Genomic DNA, 26,308 nt, shown 5'->3' with positions numbered 1-26,308 from the left:
GAATATGCACCATATAAATGTAAAAGGGAAATTTCTGAAATAAGAAGAACTTCTCACAAAGAAATGAGGGGGGGGGATGTCTGATGTTCCTTTCTGCTGTCTGATGTTGAGAGGAGTAGAGAGGCATGAAAATAAGAAAATCTCAACAGCTTGAGCTAAATTGGTAATTCATGCCACTTTCTGTTGGTTTCAGGCAGGAAGAGAAAAGTGTAAGGTATCATAATGAAGAGATTTTGGGGTTTCAGATGACAAAGAGATGGAAACAGAAAGTGGGTGACCATACTCTTCAGCTACATACAACCATAAAATCAGAAGAGGAGGGAAAGAAGAAAACAGACAAGGAGGTGGTGTTAGAAATAAACCTGCCAAGCCAAGAACTAGTGGTTCCCAGACTCAAGAAAACTATTATATCATCCAGCTGCAGTGAGAATGGCCAAATAGCCTTTGATTTGAAAAAGTGGGAGGAAAAAGCCTAAGATTTAAACACTGGGGCTTAGATTTATATATAAGCTTTGATTGCTAAATACTGCTGTTGTAGTTGACTTAGTTTTGTTCTGCAGTAAGGTAATCAGTTTAGCTTAGTCTGTGAACCCTCCACTCAGAAAGCCAAATTTTGAATAAGGAGTCTGGAGAACACATTAAATAGAGGTCAAAATCTGGGGAATCCAGACTTACTGACATGGCAGGTGTCAAATCTACAATGATTATGAATTAATAGAATAACAGAGTTAGAAGGGACCTTGGAGGTCTTCTAGTCCAATCCCCTGCTTAGGCGGGAAACTCAATACTATTTCAGACAAATGGTTGTCTAATCTCTTCTTAAAAACTTCCAGTATTGGAGCATTCACAACTTCTGGAGGCAAGTTGATCCACTGATTAATTGTTCTAACTGTCAGGAAATTTCTTCTTACTTCTAGGTTGCTTCTCTCCTTGATTAGTTTCCACCCATTGCTTCCTTCTTATAAATTAGGTTATAAGCAGTAAAAAATGTAAAATATTCAGACTGATATCACTTCAATCAAAAATATTTGTCACGAATGAAGGCAAATATATGTGTCCCAGAATTACCACCAACTTAATTCTGGGCTTGGCAGCACAAGGAAACAATAGCCAATCGCCAGTCATCAACACACAATCAGTCAGTAGGAAGCTACCGCATAAACACAACTCATAGAACGGGCCAAAGCATGTATTTCAGTAGAGAGAAATTCCCTGAAGATGGGCTCCAGCATGAGTCTGAAAGCTCAGAAGAGTAAAATCTCTGGTCCCAGTGAACAACCCAAATTCGATCTCGCAAAAATATTTTTTGTTGTAAATGCTACTGATTTCTTTGCCAGATTAGTTTTCCTTCTTGCTTTTTGCTTTCTAAGCATGCTAATTGTCTTTTTTTTTTTTTGGCAAAAAAAATGTCTTTCTTAGGTGGGTATTCCTGTACGAGAAAGGCTACCAGTCTAAGGATGGCATCATAAACTCTGTCTCAGTGAAGCTCAAAGGCATTGCAGTCACAAACATTAGTGGCATGGGGCCATACTTATGGGATGTGGCAGACTATGTTTTCCCTCCTCAGGTAAGACTTTAGGAACGACGGAAGAGTCATTTCCAGAGAATAAACATAGAACTTTGGAACTGAGTCAAAAGTGCCTTTTGCGGGGTCTGCCATAACATCAACTGGTCATAAATCAAAGACTACCTGTATTAATTTCCCTTTTGCTTGTTACTGCTTGGTCAAAGGTTGACTCCAGGGTTCTGCTGAAAGAAACATGGCACTCAAAAAAACGATCAATCTTCTCCTATTTTGGGAAGAATATTTATCAATTAGTTTAATATTACATTAAATATCACATCAATATTTTAAAATCTTCCCAGTTGAACTGGAAATTGCTCAGTTCTAATTTTGAAGCTCCTGGGAGGCTCCAAATAGATTGTCTACATTTTTTTCTCACCTATTCCTGCCCCTGCTATGAATAGCAAGAGAGGTTTGTCCTCATTCTGTCTTTAGGACTCTTGGCCATTCAGCCCCAGCTCTAAGAGGCTCTCAGTGGCTCAATGATGCTGGAGATGGTCTCTGCTCTGGTGGTTCAAACCTTAGCACTGCATGGCAGGATGAACTCCTGTCACTCACCTCAGTTTCTATCCATCAACAGTTGGAAAGCATGTTCTATGCAAGTAAACAGATAGGTATCACTTTAATGTGGAGACAGCTGGTGCTCTGTGCAGGCAGTCAGATTCCTGATGGCTCTGAACCTTCCTGTTTGCAAGGCAGCTCTGAGAAGGGAGGGGGCCTTGGGTGAAGCTGCAGGAAGAGCTGCTTGTCTTTCTCTCTGGTGCAAACCAGCTTACCCTCCTGTGGCACACCTTGGGAAGCACACAAGCATGTACTATAACAGAGCAGGTACTTTGGCAAGCCAAACTATTACTCTGCACTAGCATTGTGGTCTTTTGGCTACTGTAACACCGTGATACACTACTACTACTACTACTACTAATAATAATAATAATAATAATAATCATAATAATCATAATAATCATAATCATAATAGCATCACTATTGTGGAAAAGAAAAAAGTCTGGTTCATTGATATTGCAATACCAGGTGATGCACAAATTGAACAGGAACAACTAGAAAAAAAAATACCATGACTTGCAAATTGAAGTTGAGCGATTGTGGAGGAAGAAATCAATGGTTGTACCAATAAGAGCTCTTGGAGCAATACTCAAAGGGCTGCCTAGATACATGGAAATTTTGAACTTATTAGACCTGAATATCCTGACCCTGCATAAAACCACCTTACTCAGATCTGCATATATGCTCGACCATTACCTTAATAGCTCTTAGGTCCTTGGTTAGGACTTGAACTGTTAAGTTTTTACCAGTCCCAGACTGTGAAGCGAATTGAAGATATAATAATAATAATAATAATAATTGGAACACAATAATATTTGGAACACAACACGCCAGATATCACAGCTGTCGAAAACCAAAGCATACAATTTATTGATATTGCTGTACCAGGAGATGCCAGAGTTGAAGAAAAAGAAGTAGAAAAAAATAATGAAATATCGCAACCTAGCCATCAAAATGACGCAATTATGGGTAAAACATGTAACAGTGATACCCATTGTCATCGGGGCATTTGATACCATGTCCATGAATTTTGCAAAATACATCAAGAAGTTGCAGCTTCCTGCTGTAGCGCCAGCGGAGCTGCAAAAGACTGCGCTACTCAGAACAACATACATTTTAAGAAGATACTTGGTTGATACCTAGGATGATGGCAGCAACCCGTATCAACACCAGTCAATGATATTTGTGACACATTTTTAAATGTTCAGTTGGCTGAGTTTCATGTTTAATGAATAAAAGAGATCATAATAATAATAATCCCAGCTTTTTCTTAGTTTATGAACAGAAGAACATTGAGATGCATCATCTATTGCTTTCCTCTGGGGTTTTAAAAAAATATCTTTCCATTTTTGCCTACAGCAAAAATGGTATTTTTCTGATGGTTTTCCATGCAAATATTAACCAGGTCAGGCTTTGCTTAAGTGTTTCAAAATAAGTCAATGTCAGCTGGCTGCTACCTCAAGAGAGGGGGTATAAACAGTGATGGGATTCAAATAATTTAACAACTGGTTCTCTGCCCTAATGATTTCTTCCAACAACCAGTTTGCCAAACTGCTCAGAAAGTTAACAACCGGTTCTCCCGAAGTGGTGCGAACCGGCTGAATCCCACCACTGGGTATAAAAATTAAATAAATGAATAAATAAATAAAAGTATGAACTCCAGAGGTTGGATGTACCTAACTGCAATCACTGCAGCCAAAGATCCAATGGTACAAGTCCTGATGTGATTTTTAAACATTCTGTGCCTAGCCGGGAATCAAGGGGATAATCTGCAGCTATTATATCATATTCATCTTATTTTCATCTGCAGGGAGACAGTTCCTTTGTGGTGATGACTAACTTTATTATCACCCGTGGGCAGAAACAGGAAACATGTCCAGGGGTATGTAGCTTGTTTATTGTCACTGTATATCATTTAGTTTACTCGTCTTCTGTAGAATACCATAGAGATAACCTCAGAAAAAGAATGTAAAGTTAGCAAAATATGTATGAAGCCAGAGAAGACAATGTGAGGAAGAAACTGAAGGTCGCCTCGCCTTGACTCTCGTTAGTATAAAAAAGATGGAAAGGAAATGTTATCAGGCTTTTAAGAGGCTATTATTGTAGCCTTGGCTTTATCCTTATAGTAAAGTTTCTGTATGCCTTGCAGAGTCTGTTTTCTGATTTAGCTTAGCTCAAAGAATTGACATCAGTCTTGAAAGCCTGACATTTCCCCTTCTCCCTCCCTTGCATCGATGAAAGTCAAAGACATTAAGTTTGTTCTTGCGCTATCTGGTCTCCCCAGATTTAATTCATAACTTGCCAGTGATATTTGCATTCTTTCTCCAAGGTCATCTCTGCAGTTTTCTACTGCTCGTTGTTCTCACTGGAGAAATGGTAGCAAAATTCCGAAAACACATCTGAGAATTGCAGATACAAAATATCTGAGGAGACACTAGAGTGAGGAAAGCTGGTAAACAATTGAAATTGTCTAAGGAGCAGTCCTTCACCAATTACAAACAGCACCATCCTAGTATGGAAGTAACAAGAGCCTCAGATTTACACTCATACAAATTGTAGTCTCCCAAGATTTTCAGGAGTCTCTCCCTCTGTCGTTCATACAACACTTACACACACACACTTAAATAGACGTGGGGGATAATCCCCTCCCCCAAAGCTTAATGAGAACTGAGCATGCTTTTGTGCACCCAAAATACAGAACCGGAAGGGGGAAAAAAGGATAGAAGGAAAAATGTAATTTGTTGGAAAACAACAGGATTAGTTGAAATGAATATTTCACATGTTCTAACAGGCCTACTTTTTTCTATATCTATTTGGATAGTCTCTCACATTCCTATGTTTTGACATTTGTGGTTGATATCAGTGGTGAAATTCAAATTTTTTTACTACTGGTTCTGTGGGTGTGGCTTGGTGGGCGTGGCTTGGTGGGCATGGCAGGGGAAGGATATTGCAAAATCTCCATTCCCACCCCATTCTGGGGCCAGCCAGAAGTGGTATTTGTCAGTTCTCCGAACTACTCAAAATTTCCACTACCGATTCTTCAGAACCTGTCAGAACCTGCTGAATTTCACTCCTAGTTGATATCTAGTTAAATATTAGCTGCACTGAATGGCAAAAGTAATCATGTTGTGGGGATTCCTTCCTCTTTTCTAAAGAAAGATCCCTAACCTGAAGGTTCTACCATGGCATCTGGAAGAAGAATGCCAATGTGCTCATAGAAACCTCTTTATATCCCTCATTCTCCATCATCTCACTCTTTTTCTGAAAACAGAAGGCTGGAAGGCTGCAAAACATATTCCCTTCGGTATAATTGGTATTTCCAAAATCGTATCCAAATGCATCTGACCTTCACTTCCCAACTCCCAATGAGTTCCACAAACTTGTTTAGTAATAACAATGGCAGCTACGGTCCAGCAGTTTGTTTCAAAGACCCATCCAGAAAAAGGACAAGGGTGATGTAATGGTATGTGGGAGACTGCAGGACAGAAACATTGCCAAGGGAACCGTAGCCTGTAGCTGGATAGTGGGCAAGGCAAGATGCTCAGAAGAGACCTTCCCTAGTTTCTCAGACTGTAAAAGGGGCGAGAATTGTACTTTTAGACTTGCAAGCAGTGGTGGGATTTAGCCGGTTCGCACCTATTTGGGAGAATTGGTTGTTAACTTTCTAAGTAATTCGGAGAATCGGTTGTTGAAAGAAATCTTATTTTGTTTTTTTTCACTTTGCAGGGCTAATCCTGTAAGGAAGGCAGGAAGGAAACATTCTGGTGTTGTTTCTAGCCTAATCTTTATCGCCCTGCTTACAGAAACTGCCTCTCTGGTTAACCCTTATTACATTGTAATAGCTAAGGCAAAGCGCCCATCGACGTGAGTGACGTTGAGTTGGCCACGCCCACATGGCCACCGAGCCACGCCTACCCAGCTGGTCATTAGGGCAGAGAACCAGTTGTTAAATTATTTGAATCCCACCACTACTTGCAAGGTTCTATCAATGTAGCCTTTACAATAAAGTAGCATTCGTTCAACTGCTTATTAATCTTATATCTGGCTTACCCTGCAAAGCCAACAATGGGGAACGCCATAGCATCCTGCAAGAAAGGGTGATTAAAGAAGAACGCAAGTTGCATTCTTTGTAAATGATGAGGTTCCCGTGGCAGCCATTTTGTGAATGGACAACTGTCTCCCAAACAGCCATGTTGCGACAGTACAACAACATGCCCACCAGCCCCAAAATGTTGTACAGCTAATCCCTTGCTTAACTATATAAAACACATGGAGTTTTTGTTTATTTGGTAATACATTTAAAAAGTTCAGCTTTCTACCATTTGCACAACTGAGTCCCTATACTCACATATTTTTAAAATAGAATGCTAAATGTCATGTTACTGGGCCATGATGTCAAGCAAGAGTGTTAGAAATGCTTGCAATAAAATTCTGTACTGCTTATTGAATTACTTCCATTTTTCTCCTCTTTCCAGCATCCTGACTCTGAGAAGTGTAACAATGACAGTAATTGTAATAAAGGAGAGTTTCTTCGCCGAGGTCAAGGTGAGAAATAGCTTGGTAGACAACAAGCTTAATCAGGTCAAATACAGCCCAATGATTTTCTCACGGTCTCCTATCTGAGTACAGATAGTCCTCGACTTGCAGCAGTCTATTTAGTGACCATTATAACAGCAATTGGAAAAAGCGACTTATTACTGTTTTTCACACTTACGACCATTGCAGCAGTGGTGAAATGTAAAATTTGTTACTACTGGTTCTGTGGGCGTGGCTTGGTGGGGGTAATGTGACTGGGTGGGCGTGGCCAACTTTTTTTTTTTTTACTTTTAAAAGCATTTTTTTCTACAACCACTTCGGCTGAAGAGGTTGTAAAAAAAATGCTTTTAAAAGGCTCTGACAATCAGGCAACTCAGCTGGGATCGTAATAGCCTTTTAAAAGCATTTTTTAAATAACCTCTCCGGCCGAAGAGATAGTAGAAAAAATGCTTTTAAAAGGCTCTGATGATCCCAGCTGAGCCATGCTCCCCCTGCTCAGGGGGAGCAGGGATTTTTGCTACCGGTTCTCCGAACCACCTGTCGCCATCGCTACCGGATTGAGCTATACGGTCCGAACCGGGAGCATTTCACCCCTGCATTGCCGCATCCCCATGGTCACATGATGAAGATTCAGACACCTGGCAACTGACCCATATTTACTACAGTGTCCAGGGTTCATGTGTTCACCTTTTGCAATCCTCTGACAAGCAGAGTCAATAGGGAAGCCAGATTCACTTAACAACCGTGTTACTAACTTAACAGCTGCAGTGATTCACTTAACAAATGTGGCAAGAAAGATCATAAAATGAGGCAAAACCCATTTAATAAATGCCTCATTTGGAAACAGAAATTTTGGGCTCAATTGTGGTTGTAAGTTGAGGACTATCTTTTGCTAAAAGCCTGGTTAGTTTGATTGTTGGTTTGATTGTTTTTATGACTTAATGTTTCACATGAACTCATATGATAGTACTAGTTTATAATTCAATGTATTGTGTGAACACAAACAATGCTATTATACTGTATATGTTCGATAAAGAAAGTTACTTCCTTGCTTATATTACTTGTTTTATTAGACATACTTTAAAATAAAGTTTAAAAGAATTTTCCCGGAATGTTTATAGTCCAATATCCTGTTTTCCATAATGACCAACCAGATTTGATGGGAAGCCCACATGCAGCTATAAATTGGGGATAAAATGACATGAGCTTTTTTCTTTCGTTTCTCATTTCTGAAAATATGCCTGTTTTGGCTCTTCCACTGTTTCATTTTGTGAATAAAGTTTTAAGATTAGTTTTATAGACAAAGTTTTGCAATTTCTTTAATGCAACATATTTTTCATGAGGATATGCATGATATATATATATATATTCCCTAATTCTATTTTTTAAATTGTTGACACACTGCATTGCCAAATACAGAGAACCATGAACTTTGAATATACTAAGCTTTCCATTTGTATATTGATTCAAAAATCCTAAATTACAGAGCATTTGACATTTAACAGGCGTACAAAAAGAGTGACTAGAAAGAGGGGAAATGAGGACAGATAACGATCAATGGTCTTGAGATGTTGACTAATTGTTTTCCAGGAGTTGGGGAGAGGAAGGAAATTGGGGCTAAGGTTTTGAACAGAAGAATTTATATTGCAACATTTTGAGGCTTTTCTTCCATTATTGTTTCATTGCTTGTTACTCCTAAAGGTGCTTTTTCAAGAGGCAACTGGACTTTCTTGTCCAGTTCTTCTCATCCAAGAAGTGAAATGTCTTCAAAGAAAAACCACAATGTCCAGTTGCCGCTTGAAAAAACACCTTTGGGATAACCATGTCCTGGATGACTGAGAATCTCCATAGACATTGCTTGTTACTGTTGATATAAATGCAATAGAGCACTGTGTTTCTCAATCTTGGCAATTTTAAGCTGTGTGGACTTCAACTCCCAGAATTCTCCAGCCAGCATGTCCACACAGCTTAAAATTGAGAAAGTTGAGAAACACTGACATAGAAGGGTAAGAAAGGTTAGCAATACATATTGTCCTTGACTTACAATCAGTCACTGAAGTCTCCAAAAAAGAGATTTGAGGGAGGTAGATAGATAGAATTATTTATTGGCCAAGTGTGATTGGACACACAAGGAATTTGATGCATATGCTCTCAGTGTACATAAAAAGAAAAGATACATTCGTCAACAATCATAAGGTACAACACTTAATTATAGTCATTGGGTACAAATAAGCAATCAAATCATATTAGGAAACAATCAATATAAATCATAAGGATACAGCAACAAGTTACAGTCATACAATCATAAGATGGAGGAGATGGGTGATAGGAACGATGAGAAGATTAATAGTAATGCAGACTTAGTGAATAGTTTGAGTGTTGACAAATTATTTGTTTAGCAGAGAGATGGCGTTCAGGAAAAAACTGTTCTTGTGCCTCAGTTGTTCTGAGTCGTCTTGAGGGTAGGAGTTGAAATAATTTATGTCCAGGATGCGAGGGGTCTGTAGATATCTTCACAGCCCTCTTTTTGACTCCTCAATGGAAGGCAGGTTGGTGGCAATTGTTTTTTCTGCAGTTCTAATTATCCTCTGAAATCTGTGTCTGTCTTGTTGGGTTGCAGAACCAAACCAGACAGCTATAGAGGTGCAGATGACAGACTCAATAATTCCTCTGTATGGATTTGAAGTTCAAACATCTTCCCTCACCTGCACCACATAATAAATAGCTCTTTATTATAGAGCTATAATAAAGAGCTCTATTATAAGCTCTTATAATTAGAGCTTATAAGTTTTATAAGCTCTAATTAGCAATACAATGTTTCCAGGAAAAAAAACCTGCGCAAAATTAAATTTACAACTCTTAATGCTTTTTTAGCAACGCTAAAAAATACCTTCCCTCAGTAATCTGATATTAAGTATAGCTAAATCCTTTATCTGTTCCTTATGGGATTTGAGTTTTCAGCCATCCTCTGAATTCACTCCAGCTTGTTACTGTAATTTTATTTTTGAACACGGTCCTGAGAACTGGACACATGATCCCATACAGTGTCCAATCAGGACAAAGTAGAAAAGAACAATTACACCCTGAACCACAAACTACACAATTTGTTAGCTTTGACTTATCTGTTCGATTGCATCCTCAGTTGGAGAAGCAATAACATAGAGAGAGGAGTAACGTGAGGAGTGGTCCTCTGTCCACAGGCTCTGCTTTGTTCATACTGGTGTCTAAGGTGATCTTCATTCACTTTTTGACTATACTTTCCTCAGGAATCATGACTGGGAAGTGTGTGAATTTTAGCCGTACACAGAAGACCTGCGAGATATATGGCTGGTGCCCTGTTGAAATTGATGACAACATTCCCAAGTAAGAAATGGGGTGAGACAGGGTTTCTCTTCGTAATGATGCTAAATCTCAGGAAAGAAGAATCAACCTTCTATGGATATCAGTGTTTCCATGTATTTTCACATCAATATTTATGTCTTACAGTCCACCATTGCTTCTGGAAGCTGGAAAATTTACCTTGTTTATAAAAAACAGCATTACTTTCCCCAAGTTTGGAGTTTCCAGGTAAGCCAAAGATTTTATGACTATAAATTATAGCCCTTTTGTGGGGGTGGATTTTATAATATTTGGCCATCCATCCATCCATCCATCCAAGACATTTACAGGTGTCCTTTATTTATTTATTTATTAAATTGCTATACTGTTCATCACACCTGTGTTACTCTGGGTGGTTTACAGATTGTTCTGTCCCCGTCTCACACATGCACACAAACAGTCAGCCAGGAGTTAATAAAACCAGCAGTCAGGAATTTCTTTGAGATAACAGAATTGGCAGCAACCCAGTAGCTGCGTGCCAAAAACTTTACTCACAAAGGGAGGTTTTTCTCCTCCGTCCGATAAACCAAAATAAGTCCACAAAGCCAAAGAATTGTCAAGTCCAGTCCATAATAAATCCAAGGAGGGCAAATAATGAAGTTCCAGAAATGCAGTATGACTTGCTAGCTTTTCAGTTTTGTCCGTCACAAGGCCTGAATGGCCACCACACCCCCTTTTATCCCCTGTGGGGTGTGGTCCAGTGACTCAGCTTAATCTCTAGCACGCCTCCTTCTCTGCGGCGTGTGCTTGTTTTTCCGACACTGTCGGGGATCCAGCCAAGACTCATCTCCGTCACTGTCTAACTGCGGCTGCTCGGAAGTGCCTGGCTCCTGGCCCATCTCTTGGCCTTCAGAGGACACCTGAGGCATTGCCAGAGAGGAGGGTCCTGGAGAGGGAGGCCTTGCCAACTCCTTTCCTTCACTTTCGGAGTCTTCTCCCTCTGATAAGACGGGCTCGGGGGTTGGAGTCATAACACAGATAGAACCATAAAATCATATAAAAGCCATAGATAAAATGAAGTTTTAAAAAATGGAACTAAAAACAAAATTAAGAAGAACACATGAGAAAGTTTAAAAGGCAGAGTATTGTCAACCCACCATTCACCTCCAAGGTTGGTTAAGCAGGCTTTTAGAGTGTCGCATATCTTTTAAAATTTGTCCTACTGAAGAGTTGAGATGGCTTACCTCTTGGCTTATCATATTTTAATACACCTATTATTATAATCAGTATTCAGATCTTTATATTTTTCCTGTCTGGTTCATATGGAGATGCTTAAGGGAATTTAACATAATTTGAAAGCAGTTATACTGTGATCTAAGAACAATGAAACAAACTGAGATGATGGTTTGCTTTTCCTCTAACACAGACGCAATCTTGTCGAGCAAGTTAGTGAACGCTACCTGAAAAAATGTATTTATCACAAAGACAAGGATCCACTGTGCCCTGTGTTTAAACTTGGATATATGGTAGAAGAATCTGAACAGAATTTTTCTCAAGTTGCTTTTAAGGTGAGGCTATTCTGAATGGTCAGAGGTGCAAAAAGTCGAGAGTCCATACACCGAGCCACAGGCATCCAATAGAAGCCACAACGATGTCACACACATATCAGAGTGCAAATGGTATAGATTATGTTATTTGCACCATGACATAATGTCCATGACATCACTTTTTTCTTTGTAAAACGCTGCTGCAGAGGCAATCTGATTTGCATAACTTTCACAAATGAAGGCAAATATACATGGCCCAGGATAATGTTGCAGGATCCAATCTGGGTCAGTCACTGGGACCAGAGCTTTCGGACTCGTGCTGGAGCCCATCCTTAGGGAACTCTCACCAGAATGTGTCTGCCTCTCATATTCTGGTGAGAGAGAATTTCCCTGAGGATGGGCTCCAGCCAGGGGTGAAATCCAGCAGGTTCTGACAGGTTCTGGAGAACTGGTAGTGGATATTTTGAGCACTTTGGAGAACCGGCAAATACCACCTCTGGCTGGCCACAGAGTGGGGTGGGAATGGAGATTTTGCAGTATCCTTCCCCCAGGAGTGGGGAGGGAATGGGGATTTTGCAGTATCCTTCCCCTGCCACACCCACCAAGCCACACCCACAGAACCAGTAGTACAAAAAATTGAATTTCACCACTGGCTCCAGCATAAGTCCAAAAACTTGGAAGACTAAACATTTGGTCCTGGTGACCGACTCAAATTGAATCCTGCTGCATAACTTTCCTCCATCATATGATCAATGAGACAATTCTCACCCATAAAGGAAGATGAATTTCAGGAACAAAAGAGTGTAATTGGGGTTCTGTGTTTACTTAAAGCAAAAACAAAAGGCCTTAGTTGTCATTCTAAGCTGTTCCAGTGTTAAAGTACTATTTGCCCCTTTACGCAGGAACAAGCTGTGCCAATTTTGCTTCACCAATCACTCAGTCAGTGTCAAATCCTGGTGACTTCTATGGGGTGTAACCAATCTGGCATTTAATGCTCCTGTCCTTTTTGGCCGCTGGATGCTATAAGATCCAGACCCTTTATCATCTTTGTTGCTCTTCTCTGCACACTTTCCATAGTCTCAAAATCTTTTTATGTATCATGGTAACCAGAACTGGTTCTGGTTATTTACCATTCTTACCATTCTGGTTATCATGGTAACCAGAATGGTAAGGGATGCAGTGGCTCAGTGGCTAAGATGCTGAGCTTGTCAATTGAAAGGTCGGCAGCTCAGCGGTTCGACTCCCTAGTGCCGCGTAACGGGGTGAGCTCCCGTTACTTGTCCCAGCTTCTGCCAACCTAGCAGTTCGAAAGCACGTAAAAAGTGCAAGTAGAGAAATAAGGACCACCTTTGGTGGGAAGGTAACAGCGTTCCGGGCGACTTTGGCATTTAGTCATGCCGGCCACATGATCACGGAGACGTCCTCGGATAGCGCTGGCTCTTAGGCTTTGAAACGGAGATGAGCACCACCCCCTAGAGTCGGGAAGGACTAGCACATATGTGCGTGGGGAACCATTACTTTTACCTTTAACCAGAATTGGATGCTTGCTGCTTCATTGCAATTTTCTTTGTACCTATCAGCCATTGCTTGGGTTGTTTTTGAACATAGATTTAGTACTCTTCCAGCATAATGCTAACCCTGTACCCAAAAGTACCAAAATAATCAGTTTTGTTTTGGTGTGATCTCTAAAAGATCCAGAATGACAGAAAAGCATTATACCTTTAAATTTACACAAAACACCTATACCACGTCAGAATACGTTTTGAAAGATGGCTAAATTTGCTATTTGTCAAAACTCCCTTCCTATGAAGCTGTAGCCCATTCCCGGAGAACGATTTGATATTTTTGCACTGATTGGTTGATTCATGGGCCAACAAATCTGGGGAATCCACCAATCTCTGTCTTAATGTTCTCTGTGCAATGAAAATAAGAAAAATGCTACTTGTTAGTATCATGCCAATGGCAGGATAGGGATCACCAGAAGGGGCATCAAATTTTATGCCAGGGTAAAGTGCAAACAGCACTTTAACTCAGGTGTGAGGAACAGCTCTAAGCTCTTCTTCTATCCCCATAGATCTTCCTACATGCTTTAGGCACCCATCTTAGGTGTCAAACAGTATTTTCTCAGCACCTCATTCCAGAAAGTCAGAGGCCATCTCTATATCCTATGCTGATAAATTCCACAGGTTAACACAGTGTCATGTGAAAATAACTCATCACCACCCTGGCCGCTGGCTGAATTTCCCACTATCTAGCTTTTATTGCATGACCCCATATTATGAGAGGAAAAAACATCTATGCACTTTTGCAGGATCATGCTTCACTGCACAGTATTTACTGTATTTGTAGACTTAAATGATGTCCATTTTAGTGCATGATTCTTGCATACATTTTCCCTTTATATTCTTTCTAACATATGTTAGCCATGCCTTAGCTGCAGTGGTAGGTGGCTCCCAACAGGTCGTAGCCATGAATCTTGCTTCTTCTGAGTTGCTTTTTCTTTGTTTTCTATGTACGTTTCTTGAAGGATGGCCATGTCTATGTTACTGTCCAATAAACATTTGGAAACATATTGGCTCTTGAGTCTGTAGAGATTCTCAGTCATCCAGGTCATGGCTGTCCCAAAGGTCCTTTTTCAAAAAGCAACTGGACTTTCTTGTTTTTTCTTTTGAAGACGCTTCACTTCTCATCCAAGAAGCTTCTTCAGCTCTGACAGGACAGTGGGGAATGGAAGGAGTTATATTCCTTGCTGACAGCTGGTAATTTGCATCCTTTTAGCGGGTCATTGAAGCACTTGGAGGTTTATCAGTGTCCTCAGGGTCACCTGAGTAATGCTCCTGGTTCCTGTAGTCTGCAATTTTTTTCCTTCTGGAAATCCATTCCTACTCCCACATCATTCAAAGAGTGTTCATCCCAAATTGTATAGCTAAAAGTCTATACCATTGCAGACTACAGGAACCAGGAGCACTACGCAGGTGACCCTGAGGACACAGATAAACCTCCAAGTGCTTCAAGGACCCTCTAAAAGGATGCAAATTATCAGCTGTTTGCAAGGAATATAAATCCTTCCATTCCCCACTATCCTGTCAGAGCTGAAGAAGCTTCTTGGATGAGAAGCGCAATGTCTTCAAAAGAAAAAAAAAACAAGAAAGCACAGTAGCCTCCTGAAAAAGCACCTTTGGGATTGGCTCTTGAGTGTGCTGAGACCCTTGACATTGATTTAGCACATTCAAATAATATTCCCGATCTCTCTCGTCATTTGGGGCTGAAAAGGCCTAAAAAATGGCCTAGATATTGGTATTTAGACATTGATATTTTTAACATTTTTATTTTATTGTGGTTTACTAATCTAGGTGAAATGTTGATATATATTGCTAGTCTGTGCATGATATGCCATAAATAAATAAATCTCTTTCCCTTTTTGTGCTCAGATGGAGTACAGAAACTAATCACTCTTGGTACAGTTTAAAACTTTAAGTGGGATTATACTTGATTAGTATTTGGAACAGACTGCCAGAAAATAACAGGGCTTAAAGTTGGATTGAGAAATTGAAAGAAATGTTCTGAAAGTTGCCAAGAAAACTTCATAGACAAAACCAGGAAATCACCAGGAACTGAGGAATTAAGGAGATGAATTCACCCTAAATGAAATTTCAACTGCATCTTCTATTATACGCCTTTTTCTCTAAATAGCCTCAAATATTCTAAGCAACTCATGAACAAAAAAAACTTACAAAAAGTGCTGCTTCTGTTTGGACAGGGTGGCCTTGTTGGAATCACCATAAATTGGGACTGTGACCTTGACTGGTCTCTGAAATACTGCGTACCTGTTTACAAGTTCCATAGACTGTACAATGAAGACAGTAACGTCTCGCCAGGCTATAATTTCAGGTATGGATTGACTTTTGTGGTTGTTTCATTTAGTTTACCACATTTCAGCTAGTAGGAAAGAGTGGTGGGGTGGCCTAGCAAGGCAGAGCTCTTGCCTCACAATCAGGAGGCTGTGAGTTCAATCCTAGATAGAGGCAGATATTTCTCTCTCTGGGCACGATGAGAATATAATTCCGCATTGGCAACAGGAAGGGCATCCGGCCAGTAAACATTCAGCTCCATTCAGTTGCTCAGACTCCACCCCACAAGGGGTTATGGGGTCGTTAAATAATGATGATTATTTTAGCTAGTATGAAAATCAATCTGGGCCTTACACAACTTGGGAGGATGAACGAGGAAAGAAATATCAGGGAATCAAAGTCAAGTCAGGAGCCAGGAAGCCCAATGGAAATTTAGGATTTAATCTGGACGTTTTGCTACTTCATCCTAGGTGAATTGAGTGGCTTCAGAGCATAAGGACATGCCATTTTCTAGAAAACCCAAACTAGTAAGCATGAAGAAACAGCACACAAAGCAATCAATTATTTGCATAAGGCCTCCTTGGATATAATCTCTATTTGCAGTCTCTGGACACATTTGCTTTAAAAAAATAAGTAATTGTAATAAATGTCAGCCTATATTCCCCATACTTTAGAATGATGCTTGCCAGTTAGGTTTGGAAGTGGAAATTCTGCTCCAGCTCAATAATTATAGTAGACTAGCACCATCTTGTGGCTTGATGAGAACACTGCATGCATGTTTGGTTAAGTTGAGTTTGATATACATGTAGTAAATCCAATGATTCTCAATGTGTAGGTCTGGGTTAGGCTTAAGACCCTTTCAGGACCCTGCAGAATTAAATGACTCAGTTTTAATTAGTAATATAATAAATATTAATAGAAAAACCCAGATAATCACAGCTTTTTAAGTGCTTTTCCAGTGAGACTGGTCTATCAGGGCAACCTGGTCTACCTAATTATGGGACGGATCATACAGCTTCCGCTTTTAACTTTCAGCCCCAATCCAGGAGCCTTCGCAGGCTGTCACTAGTTGTTCCACTGATTAATTGTTGCAACTGTCAGGAAATTTCTCCTTAGTTCTAGGTTGCTTCTCTCCTTGATTAGTTTCCACCCATTGCTTCTTGTCCTACCCTCAGGTACTTTGGAGAATAGGTTGACTCCCTCTTCTCTGTGGCAGCCCCTGAGATACTGGAACACTGCTATCATGTCACCCCTGGTCCTTCTTTTCATTGAACTAGACATACCCAGTTCCTGCAACCGTTCTTCATATGTTTTAGCCTCCAGTCCCCTAATCCTCTTTGTTCTTTGCTCTTCTCTTCACTCTTTCTACTGCACCCTTTATTTCCTATAAAACTGTATTTTATTGCTAGGTGTAATCATCTGTTGCATACATGGTCCAATAATTCAGGACCAGGTGACAATATTTAAGAAACAGTGATACAAGTTGAGATTTCAAAACCCCTGTAGAAAGTTAGCACCCACCCCTCTCCGAGAAGAATAAAATATTTTGAGGAGTATTAAAAAAAGGCAGAATATTTCCCTGGATGAGGAAAGGAGAAACAAGTTTTTAAAGACAGAAAGCAGCTCCCTGCAGCTCCCTGTCCCCAGCAGATATTTGGTGCCCATTGAGAAAGATTGGGACAGCCTATCTACAAGACAAAAGGCCTCAGCTCCAGGTTGATGGGATTAAGACATGACCCTCCAGGACATAATAGGATTATCTATCAGCAGAGCTCACCCCATGGCACAAACACCTGGGAACATTACATCACCCTCCAAGTTTCAACCAAATCTGGGAGCTCAGAGAGCCTATGACCCCTGCATAGCCCCATGGGAGCCTGACAGCAACCAATACAATACATGCCCTTGCCACAGGAACAAGAAGCTCAGGTTCAAAGCCCAAAAGAGAGTACAAATCAGTTGTCCCCGGTTTTGACCGATTTGCAAGAACCAGTAGTAAAACCAGCGGGAGGATCTGCCCACAGCCCCGGATGTTGTCATAGGCGATCTGCGTATGCGCAGAAGCTTGGCGCGCGTGTTAGTGAAGCGAGCGCACACGCGTGATCCCATTGAAAACTGGTAGTATAGGTAAGTAGAACCCATCCCTGGTACAAATACCTCTCACTCTCCACTCTATGTGCTCAGCTACCCAGGACCTAAAACCCATGTGGTCCTGTTCACCAATAAATCATCTTTCCAATCAGCCTCCATGTTTCCAGTGTCTTTCTCCCCACTTGGAACTGAACCAGATGGATTTGTCTTCCAACACCCCAAAGTATAAAAAAAATATATAAACCCTTTACTTTTAAAAGAGGAAGGAGGAAACCTGAAGTACTGGTAAATCCTGGGAACCTGACCAAAATTGGTCAAAAGAATCAAAGTGATAAAGGTTTCAGGTTACCAACTGTGGAATCCAAAGTATTGGCTTTGGGCCTAAGGTGTTTAGGACCAGTGTATAAGAATGACTAGCTACTGGTATGTCCAAATGAGCCTGACCATCCTTTTGAAGATCAGCACTACATTCTGATCCTTAGCTGATCTTTATAGCTTAGCAATACAGGCATTTATTTTATTTATTTTATTTTATTTTAGGAAATTTATATTGCCATCGATTCACACATGCTGACTCAAGGTGGCTTACAAGAATATAAAACCGCATATAAAAACAATAAAAGTAATAAAAGAGAGAATCCTATAATAAATTAATATAATAAAATCACTCCCTGCCTTCCATCCCGGCGACAGCACCTCACACGAGACAGTTAATGGACTCCATCCCACTCTGGGTTCCCCAGGCCCGCTGACAGAACCAGCTCTTCAGCACCTTCGGGAAGAGTGTTAGAGTGGGGGCCATTCTAATCTCTGGGGGAATAATGTTCCAGAGAGAGGGAGCCACCACGGAGAAGGCCCTTCTTCTGGGTCCCACCAGGTTTGTCTCCCTAGGGGATGGGACCCACAACATTCCTTGCCTCCACCTCTGGTGGGTCAGGTAGATGTGACCGGCAAGAGACAGTCCCTCAGATAACCTGGTCCCAAGCCATAAAGGTGACCATGAATTGCACCCAGAAGCAAATCAGCAACCAATGCAGCTCCCGCAGGAGAGGTAATACATGTGTACACAAAACCATGCGGGCCACTGCATTTTGCCATTTTGTCATTTACTTTTTTGTAGAGGTTCTATTTGCATAAAACTCTTGCTCAAGGATTATAACACAGGTTTAGTTTTTTTTTCTTTTAAGTATTGTAATTTTTAGTACCTGCTTTGAATAAATGTTGCCTAGAAAGATAGCTTACAAATATTTTAAATTAATCAGTAGATCATCGATAATAACAATCCTTTCTTCCAGCCAATCTCTTGTTTTCTCTTCTTTGTTTTTGGAAGGTATGCCAGATATTACAGAGAAAATGGGAGAGACATGAGGGTTCTGTACAAGGTGTTTGGCGTCCGATTTGATATTTTGGTGAACGGGAAGGTAGTGCTTGTTTTTGTAAAATAATTCTTTCTATTGTCTTAGTCCCCTGGCTTATCTCTAATAGAACTGTCTTTCTCACAAACAGGCATTATGTTGGCTTGTAATCTTAGATTACTTTATATATCATGAACTGTGTCAGGTCTTTAGCCAGTGGTGGGCTCTGATTTTGGCTGGAAAAATGGCTGGAAAAAGGCCTGAAAAATGGCTTGGTTTTTGGCCATTTTTCAGACCATTTTCAGGTTAGTTTTCAGGCTGTTTTTTGGGCTGATTTTGGCCGGAAAAACAGCCTGAAAACGGCCAAAAAAATGGCCAAAAAATCAGGCAGGGGGGTGCCACCAGTGGTCCAATTTGCCAGTTCTCTGAACCACACAGAATCAGAACAACCGGTTCAGGTGAACCGGTCTAAACCGGCAGCAACCCATTTCTGTCTTTATCCAACCTATCCTCAAAGGCTACCTTTTCTCAAAGTTCAAGGTGGCATAAATAGTCTCTCTCCCTGTCCTGTTTTATCATGACCACAAGCTAAGATAACTAAGACAACAGACAGTGATTGACTCTAAGTCACTGTTTACTTTATTACTTAGAGGAATAGCTAGACTAATTGCTACTGTCTTTAATTGGTGACAGCCCTAATAATAGCTATTGTATTCACATCTTCTTTCCCCAACATCTTTGAACTTTCTTTTTCCTCTGTTTATCCAGGCAGGAAAATTTGATATTATTCCAACAATGACTACTATAGGTTCTGGGATTGGTATCTTTGGAGTGGTAAGTGCTTGTATTTTGTCTATTTCTATATTTTGCTGAGATCTTAAGATTTTACTAACAGTTCATAAGATCCCTAAAACCTTGCAAATCTCACAGAAGTCCCATCAGAAACTTTAGCATGCAGCATTCTGGATAGTCATGTATTACATGCCTAAGTTTGCCCATGTAACATTGCTACTATGGAAACTGCATTGCCTGCAAATTAACCCTATGGGGTTTTAAAGAGACTAGCACAGCTTTAAAGCCTAGGTGTCTCCAAAATGGCTGCTCTAAGTAGAATAGAATAGAATAGAATAGAATAGAATAGAATAGAATAGAATAGAATAGAATAGAATAGAATAGCAGAGTTGGAAGGGACCTTAGAGGTCTTCTAGTCCAACCCCCTGCCTAGGCAGGAAACCCTACACCACTTCAGACAAATAGTTATCCAACATCTTCTTAAAAACTTCCAGTGTTGGAGCATTCACAACTTCTGCAGGCAAGTTGTTCCACTGATTAATTGTTCCAACAGTCAGGAAATTTCTCCTTAGTTCTAAGTAGAATCTGCCCATCTGGTGAAATGCCATATTATGGGTCCTACTGTCAAAGGGAGCCCTTTTAGTGAGGGTCTCTCCTCTCTGGATATAGACTGCCCTTCTCTAATAAGTTTGGAAGATCCTTCAAAATCTGGTCTTTGGAGGGTATTTATTTATTTATTTATTTATTTATTTATTTATTTATTTATTTAAATTTTTATGCCGCCCTTCTCCCGAAGGACTCAGCCATACTAAAACAGCCATACTAAACAACATATACCCATAAAATTTAAAAACAGTTTAAAATATATTAAAAATTTGGCCCTTATATTAAAAGCTACAAACACCCAATTAAAATTCATTTTCTAAGCCAGCCCAGCCTGTTGAAACAATAGAGTTTTAAGGGCACGGCAAAAGATACGTAGGTCGGGAATCATGCGAACCTCCGGGGGCAATTCATTCCAGAATTTTGAAGATAATACCACCTGAACCTGGCGTGTTGTAACCACTGTAAATACATGCTGGTTACCAAGCACCTGAATTTTGATCATGGTGATGCTGCAACAGTCATAAATGACAGGCCAGGTCACAAGCCATTTTTTTCACTGCCATTGTAACTTCAAACGGTTGCTAAATGAACTTTTGTAAGTCGAGAACTACCTGTAGTTTGGCTGCTCCTGTCTAACATGAATTCTGTTCCAGCTTCCAGTGAAGGATCCTAAGATCTAAGAGTCTGTAGAGATTCTCTGTCATCCAGGTCATGGTTGTCCCAAAGGTGCATTTTCAGGAGGCAACTGGACTTTCTTGCTTTTTTTTCTCTTTTTCAAAAGAAAAAAAACAAAGTCTAGTTGACTCCTAAAAAAGCCCCTTTGGGACAACTATGACCTGAATGACAGAGAATCTCTACAGACTTTTAGCCATACAATTTGGGATGAACACCCTTTGAATGGTGTGGGAGCAGGAATGGTGTGGGAGCAGGAATGGATTTCCACAGAAAAAAAATTGCAGACTACAGGAACCAGGAGCACTTCTCAGGTGACCCTGAAGACACAGATCAACCTCCAAGTAGCCTCAATGACTCTCTAAAAGGACGCAAATGACCAGCTGTCTGCAAGGAATATAAATCCTTCCAGGGGTGAAATGCTCCTGGTTCGGACCGGATTGCCCGATCCGGTAGCGATGGAGGCGGGTGGTTTGGAGAACTGATAGCAAAAATCCTTGCCCCCACCCCCACCCATGCCCAGCTGAGCCGCACAATCATCAGAGGCTTTTTTTTTTTACTTTTAAAAGCATTTTTTCTACAACCTCTTTGGCCAAAAAAATGCTTTTAAAAGTAAAAAAAAAAAAAGCCTCTGATGATCATGTGGCTCAGCTGGGATCGTCAAAGGCTTTTAAAAGAAAAAAAACCTTTTTTTCTTTTAAATGCCTCTGACAATCCAAGCTGAGTTGCCTGATCGGCAGAGGCTTTTTAAAAAACTCAGCTGGGATCGTCAGAGGCATTTATTTTCTTTTAAATGCCTCTGACAATCCCAGCTGAGCTTTTTAAAAAGCCTCTGCTGATCAGGCAACTCAGCTGGGATCGTCAGAGCCTTTTGAAAGCATTTTTTAACAACCTCTTCGCCGAAGAGGTTGTAGAAAAAATGGTTTTAAAAATTTAAAAAAAAAAGATTTGCCACGCCCACCCAGTCACATTACCCCACCACCACCAAGCCACGCCCACAGGACCGGTAGTAACAAATTTTAGATTTCACCACTGAATCCTTCCATTTCCCACTGTCCTGTCAGAGCTGAAGAAGCTTCTTGGATGAGAAGTGAAATGTGTTCAAAAGAAAAAAAAAACCAAGAAAGTCCAGTTGCCTCTTGAAAAAGCACCTTTGGGAAGTTTCTGTAAGTATGTTCACCTGACTAGGTGGCTCAGTGGCTAAGACACTGAGCTTGTCATCAACAGTTTGGCAGTTCGAATCCCTAGCACAGGTCTCCTGCGTGAGCAGGGGGTTGGACTAGATGACCTCCAAGGGCCCTTCCAACTCTCTTACTGTTAAAGTTTCACATGATCATTTCACCATCACTCCCCCTTCACTAGCTTTATCCTTCAAATATTGACATGTTATTCAGGGGCTTTTAATATCAGAGAACTTGTATCACAGCTATATTTTGTGCTTTATGGTTGCACAAAATTCTAAAAACGTGGAATTCTAAAAACATGAAAGAAGGAATAGGAGAGAAACCCACACTGATTTTTTTTTTTGTACCAACACGCACAGTGGTCACCTACACATTGCCAAAATAAAGCATTACATCAGCAGAAGGAGGCACAGCATGAAATGTACTCGATTAACTGAAATATTGAAATACAAATTTAAAAAACATTACTGTAATTTACAAAGGAGGAAGCATCATGGAGAAAACAGGCTGAAAGGACTATAACTACAGTATTCTGTCTGCTGCCTAGATACCGATTGTGAATGTGCAAGTTGAGGACAAGCAACGTTATAGTTATAAGAAAGTTATATTCTAAATAGAAATCATGTATTTGTGAGCTTTCTGCCTTTATGGTGGAGGAAAGAGAAAGAAGAGATCAGGTTAGGCAGCCCAAAAAGCCAATGCAATCCTAAATTGCATTAACAGAGGGATACAATTAAGATCAAGTGAGGTACTAATACCAGTCTATAAAGCCTTAGTAAGACCATACCTAGAATACTTCATCCAGTTTGCTCACCACACTATAAAAAAAATGTTGAGACTCTAGAAAGAGTGCAGAGAAGAGCAACCAGGATGATTAGGGGACTGGAGGCTAAAACATATGAAGAACAGTTACAGAAACTGGGCATGGTTAGTCTAGTGAAGAGGACCAGGGGAGACATGATAGCAGTCTTCCAATATTTGAGGGGCTGCCACAGAGAGGAGGGAGTCAACCTGTTTTCCAAAGCACCTGAAGGCCAGACAAGGAATAATGGATAGAAAGTGATCAAGGAGAGATTCAATCTAGAAATAAGGAGGAATTTTCTAACAATGAGAACAATCAACCAACGGAACAGAAGTTGCCTTCAGACGTTGTGGGGGCTTCATCACTGGAGGCTTTCAAGAAGAGACAGGACTGCCATCTGTCAGAAATGGTCTCCTGCTTGGCCAAGGGGGTGGGGAGTTGGACTAGATGACCTACAAGGTTCCTTCCAACTTTGTTAATCTGTTAAATCTGTTACGATTGAGAAGTAGACTTTAAGAATATCATGCTTGCAATTGAAGGGAACTTCCTAGTGGCCAGTGGTCTAAAAGGGACCAAGAATCAGTGTTTCTACAATTTAGATTCAAGAGTATGTATACTGGCACAGTTGTCAATAAGTCAAGATTCTTATTGAAGGTTTCAAAATGTGATAAATAAACTTGTAGTCACACCACATTTCCAAGAGACAGGAAAAAAATGAATAATGTCAGGGCAGTAGTTTACAAGATTATTTCTTCTCTAAATTATCGTGGATGCCCATCTCACTTGTATAAAAAAGCAAGGATGATACCTGCCAGCCAACTAGCCATTAGAGATGTCTATGAGAATGATAGAAAATGGTGTCCAGTTCTATCTCACCATATCTTTTAGAATTAGACCAGTGGTGAAATCCAAAAATTTTTTACTACTGGTTCTGTGGGCGTGGCTTGATGGGCGTGGTGTGGCTTGGTGAGCATGGCTTGGTGGGCGTGGCAGGGGAGGGATACTGCAAAATTTCCATTCCCACCCCACTCCAGGGGAAGGATACTGCAAATTCTCCATTCCCTCCCCACTCATGGGGGAAGGATATTGCAAAATCTCCATTCCCACTAGCGGTGGGTTGCTCCCGGTTCGGACTGGTTCTATAGAACCGATAGTAAAACCAGAGGGAGGTTCCGTCCACCCACCCCGACATCATGCGCAGAAGAGAGAGAGAGCATGCGAGCGAAGAGAGAGAGCGCGCACGGCCCCATTGCGAACCAGTAGTAAAGGTAAGTAGAACTCACCCCTGATTCCCACCCCACTCTGGGGCCAGCAAGAAGTAGTATTAGCCGGTTCTCTGAACTGCTTAAAATTTCCGCTACCGGTTCTCCAGAACCTGCTGAGTTAGACTATTTCAATATGTTAACTATATTGGTTTTCAGGTTTCCAATATGCTTTCTTTCTGGTAGGCCTCTGTACTTTGTGATCTGCTTTTGTTAAATTTCCTATCTAATCGGGACTACTATAAGCAGAAAAAGTTCAAGTATGTGGAGCGGAATTATGTCAATTCTGTGAGTAGACATCAATCTTATACAGCTATGCACTGAAATATTGTCTTTTCCTTTTTGAGAAGGATCCCAAGTACATTTTAAAATGGAAATCAGAACTGAGAAGATTCTCCTGTCCAGTGACATCCTTTCTCATATTCTGGATTTGTTCTGCCTAATCAGATTGACCATTGAATCCTCATGGGAAGGAACTGTTATAGAAACTGTCTTTTGTGGGATAATATGTTTACCGAGTGCCAGTAATTTTTATGATTCTGGTATATTTCTGTACATTCTTCTGCCCTGCCTTTCTGGTTTTAACTTTTAGATTTGATTCCCTATCAATATCCAAATCCTGGGTCTTTGACTCCTTGTAGAAAACTCGGTAGTAAACACCATTTATCTCTCCGGAAATACAATTTCAAGAATTCTGCCCAAACATTTTGTCCATGGCAAGGTAGAGATTTACTCCTATCAAATAGGAGTAATCAAGTATAGATACTACTCAACTTATGACCATAATTGAATCCAAAATTTTGATTGCTAAGCGAGACAGTTCAGTGAGTTTTGCCCCATTTTATGACTTTTCTTGCCACAGTTGCTAAGTGAATCACTGCAATTAAGTAACACGATTGTTAAGTGAATCTGGCTTCCCCATTGACTTTGCTTGTCAGAAGGTCGTAAAAGGGGATTGTATGACCTCGGAACACTGCAACCATCATAAGTATGAGTCAGTTGCCAAGCCTCTGAATTTGGATCACATGAACGTGGGGATGCTGCAACGGTCATAAGTGTGAAAAATGGTCATAAGTCACTTTTTTCAGTGCTGTTGTAACTTTGAACAGTCACTAAATGAATGATTGTAAGTTGAGGACTACCTGTATACCAGAAGGCAGAATAAAAGACCAATCAAAGCACAGAGAAGTCAGCAGAGTGCAGGAAGTCTATGATGCTAAATACAAGGGCTAATTAGAAGAAGAAGCTTTATTGAACTCATACCTGTCCCAGATTCAGTGGCGAGCTATAAGATTTAACCATGTAGAGTATAAAGTAGTCTCCCATCTAGACATCAATCAGATCCAGATCGGCTTAGCTTCCAACCAATTGGGATATTTGGATAAAAGGATATTCTGTGGGATGGAATCTTTGCATCCAGAAGACAAATATTCCTGTATTATGCATCTTTCATTCAGACCTAAATCCTGAAAACATTTTAGCCTTTTGCATCAGTCATATAATGTTAGATAAAGAAATATGCCTCTCGTTTTTTTGAATAACATTTATGTCTTATAATCTTTTAAAACAATATTCTTAGGAAAAAGAAGACTTTGACATGAGCAACTCACAAGGGAAGAAAAAGAGTTCTCTATGAGATTGTAAGTGAAAATGAAAAGTAATGTTCATAGGAGAAATAATCTAATCCCCATCGTGCTATTTAAATAATTAAATGAATCTTCCCTCCTCTGCCTTCCAAACCTCAGAAATGACTTAGCTTCTCTGATATACAGAAAGCAGAAGCTAATAAAAGATCGAACATCATTGCCATCAAATTCCATGGCCTGGCTTTATCCATTCCTAGTAAAAGCCAAGATGTTCCCATTGATTTCCCCATACAATTTTATCCAAATAGCAAGTTTTTACAGGGTGGTTTTTTTGAACTTAAAAATTATATGTCTGATTGTTTGTTTCAGGTGTCAGAGTTCCAGCCTTGTATCATCTTCCTTTCTTTCTGATTTGTGGCAAAGGTGGGATTTGAGCCACCTTGTTCCCTTATACCCTGAGATCCTGTTTTAAAGAATTGTTCAATGCTTTCAGCACCGGAACACTGGACCCACACAAGGAATGTGGATTTAAAATCACACAGTCTGGAACACTTCACACTTCAGTTATGTTTTGACCACAA

The 26,308-nt window shown here is 40.3% G+C and overlaps 1 protein-coding gene across 1 annotated transcript in view; it reads left to right on the top strand.

Moving 5' to 3' along the window:
* The window catches only part of P2RX1 (purinergic receptor P2X 1), a 45,066-nt gene extending 19,289 nt beyond the window's left edge, over positions 1 to 25,777 (top strand). Inside the window, exons 2-12 of the mRNA XM_070945906.1 lie at positions 1,420 to 1,567; positions 3,936 to 4,007; positions 6,601 to 6,670; positions 9,928 to 10,024; positions 10,148 to 10,228; positions 11,406 to 11,547; positions 15,287 to 15,417; positions 18,799 to 18,889; positions 19,592 to 19,657; positions 24,328 to 24,429; positions 25,721 to 25,777. Of these exons, the coding sequence (XP_070802007.1) occupies positions 1,420 to 1,567; positions 3,936 to 4,007; positions 6,601 to 6,670; positions 9,928 to 10,024; positions 10,148 to 10,228; positions 11,406 to 11,547; positions 15,287 to 15,417; positions 18,799 to 18,889; positions 19,592 to 19,657; positions 24,328 to 24,429; positions 25,721 to 25,777 (1,057 nt within the window). The remainder of the gene's footprint in view (positions 1 to 1,419; positions 1,568 to 3,935; positions 4,008 to 6,600; positions 6,671 to 9,927; positions 10,025 to 10,147; positions 10,229 to 11,405; positions 11,548 to 15,286; positions 15,418 to 18,798; positions 18,890 to 19,591; positions 19,658 to 24,327; positions 24,430 to 25,720) is intronic.
* The last annotated feature ends 531 nt before the right edge of the window (positions 25,778 to 26,308 follow it).

The sequence above is a fragment of the Pituophis catenifer genome, unplaced genomic scaffold (assembly GCF_029215685.1).
Source record: "Pituophis catenifer annectens isolate HBS135680 unplaced genomic scaffold, rPitCat1.0.hap2 SCAF_1, whole genome shotgun sequence".
In the NCBI taxonomy this organism is placed as follows: domain Eukaryota; kingdom Metazoa; phylum Chordata; class Lepidosauria; order Squamata; family Colubridae; genus Pituophis; species Pituophis catenifer.
The sequence above is the reverse complement of the archived record's forward strand: the minus strand, read 5'-3'. Positions and strand labels throughout refer to the sequence as shown.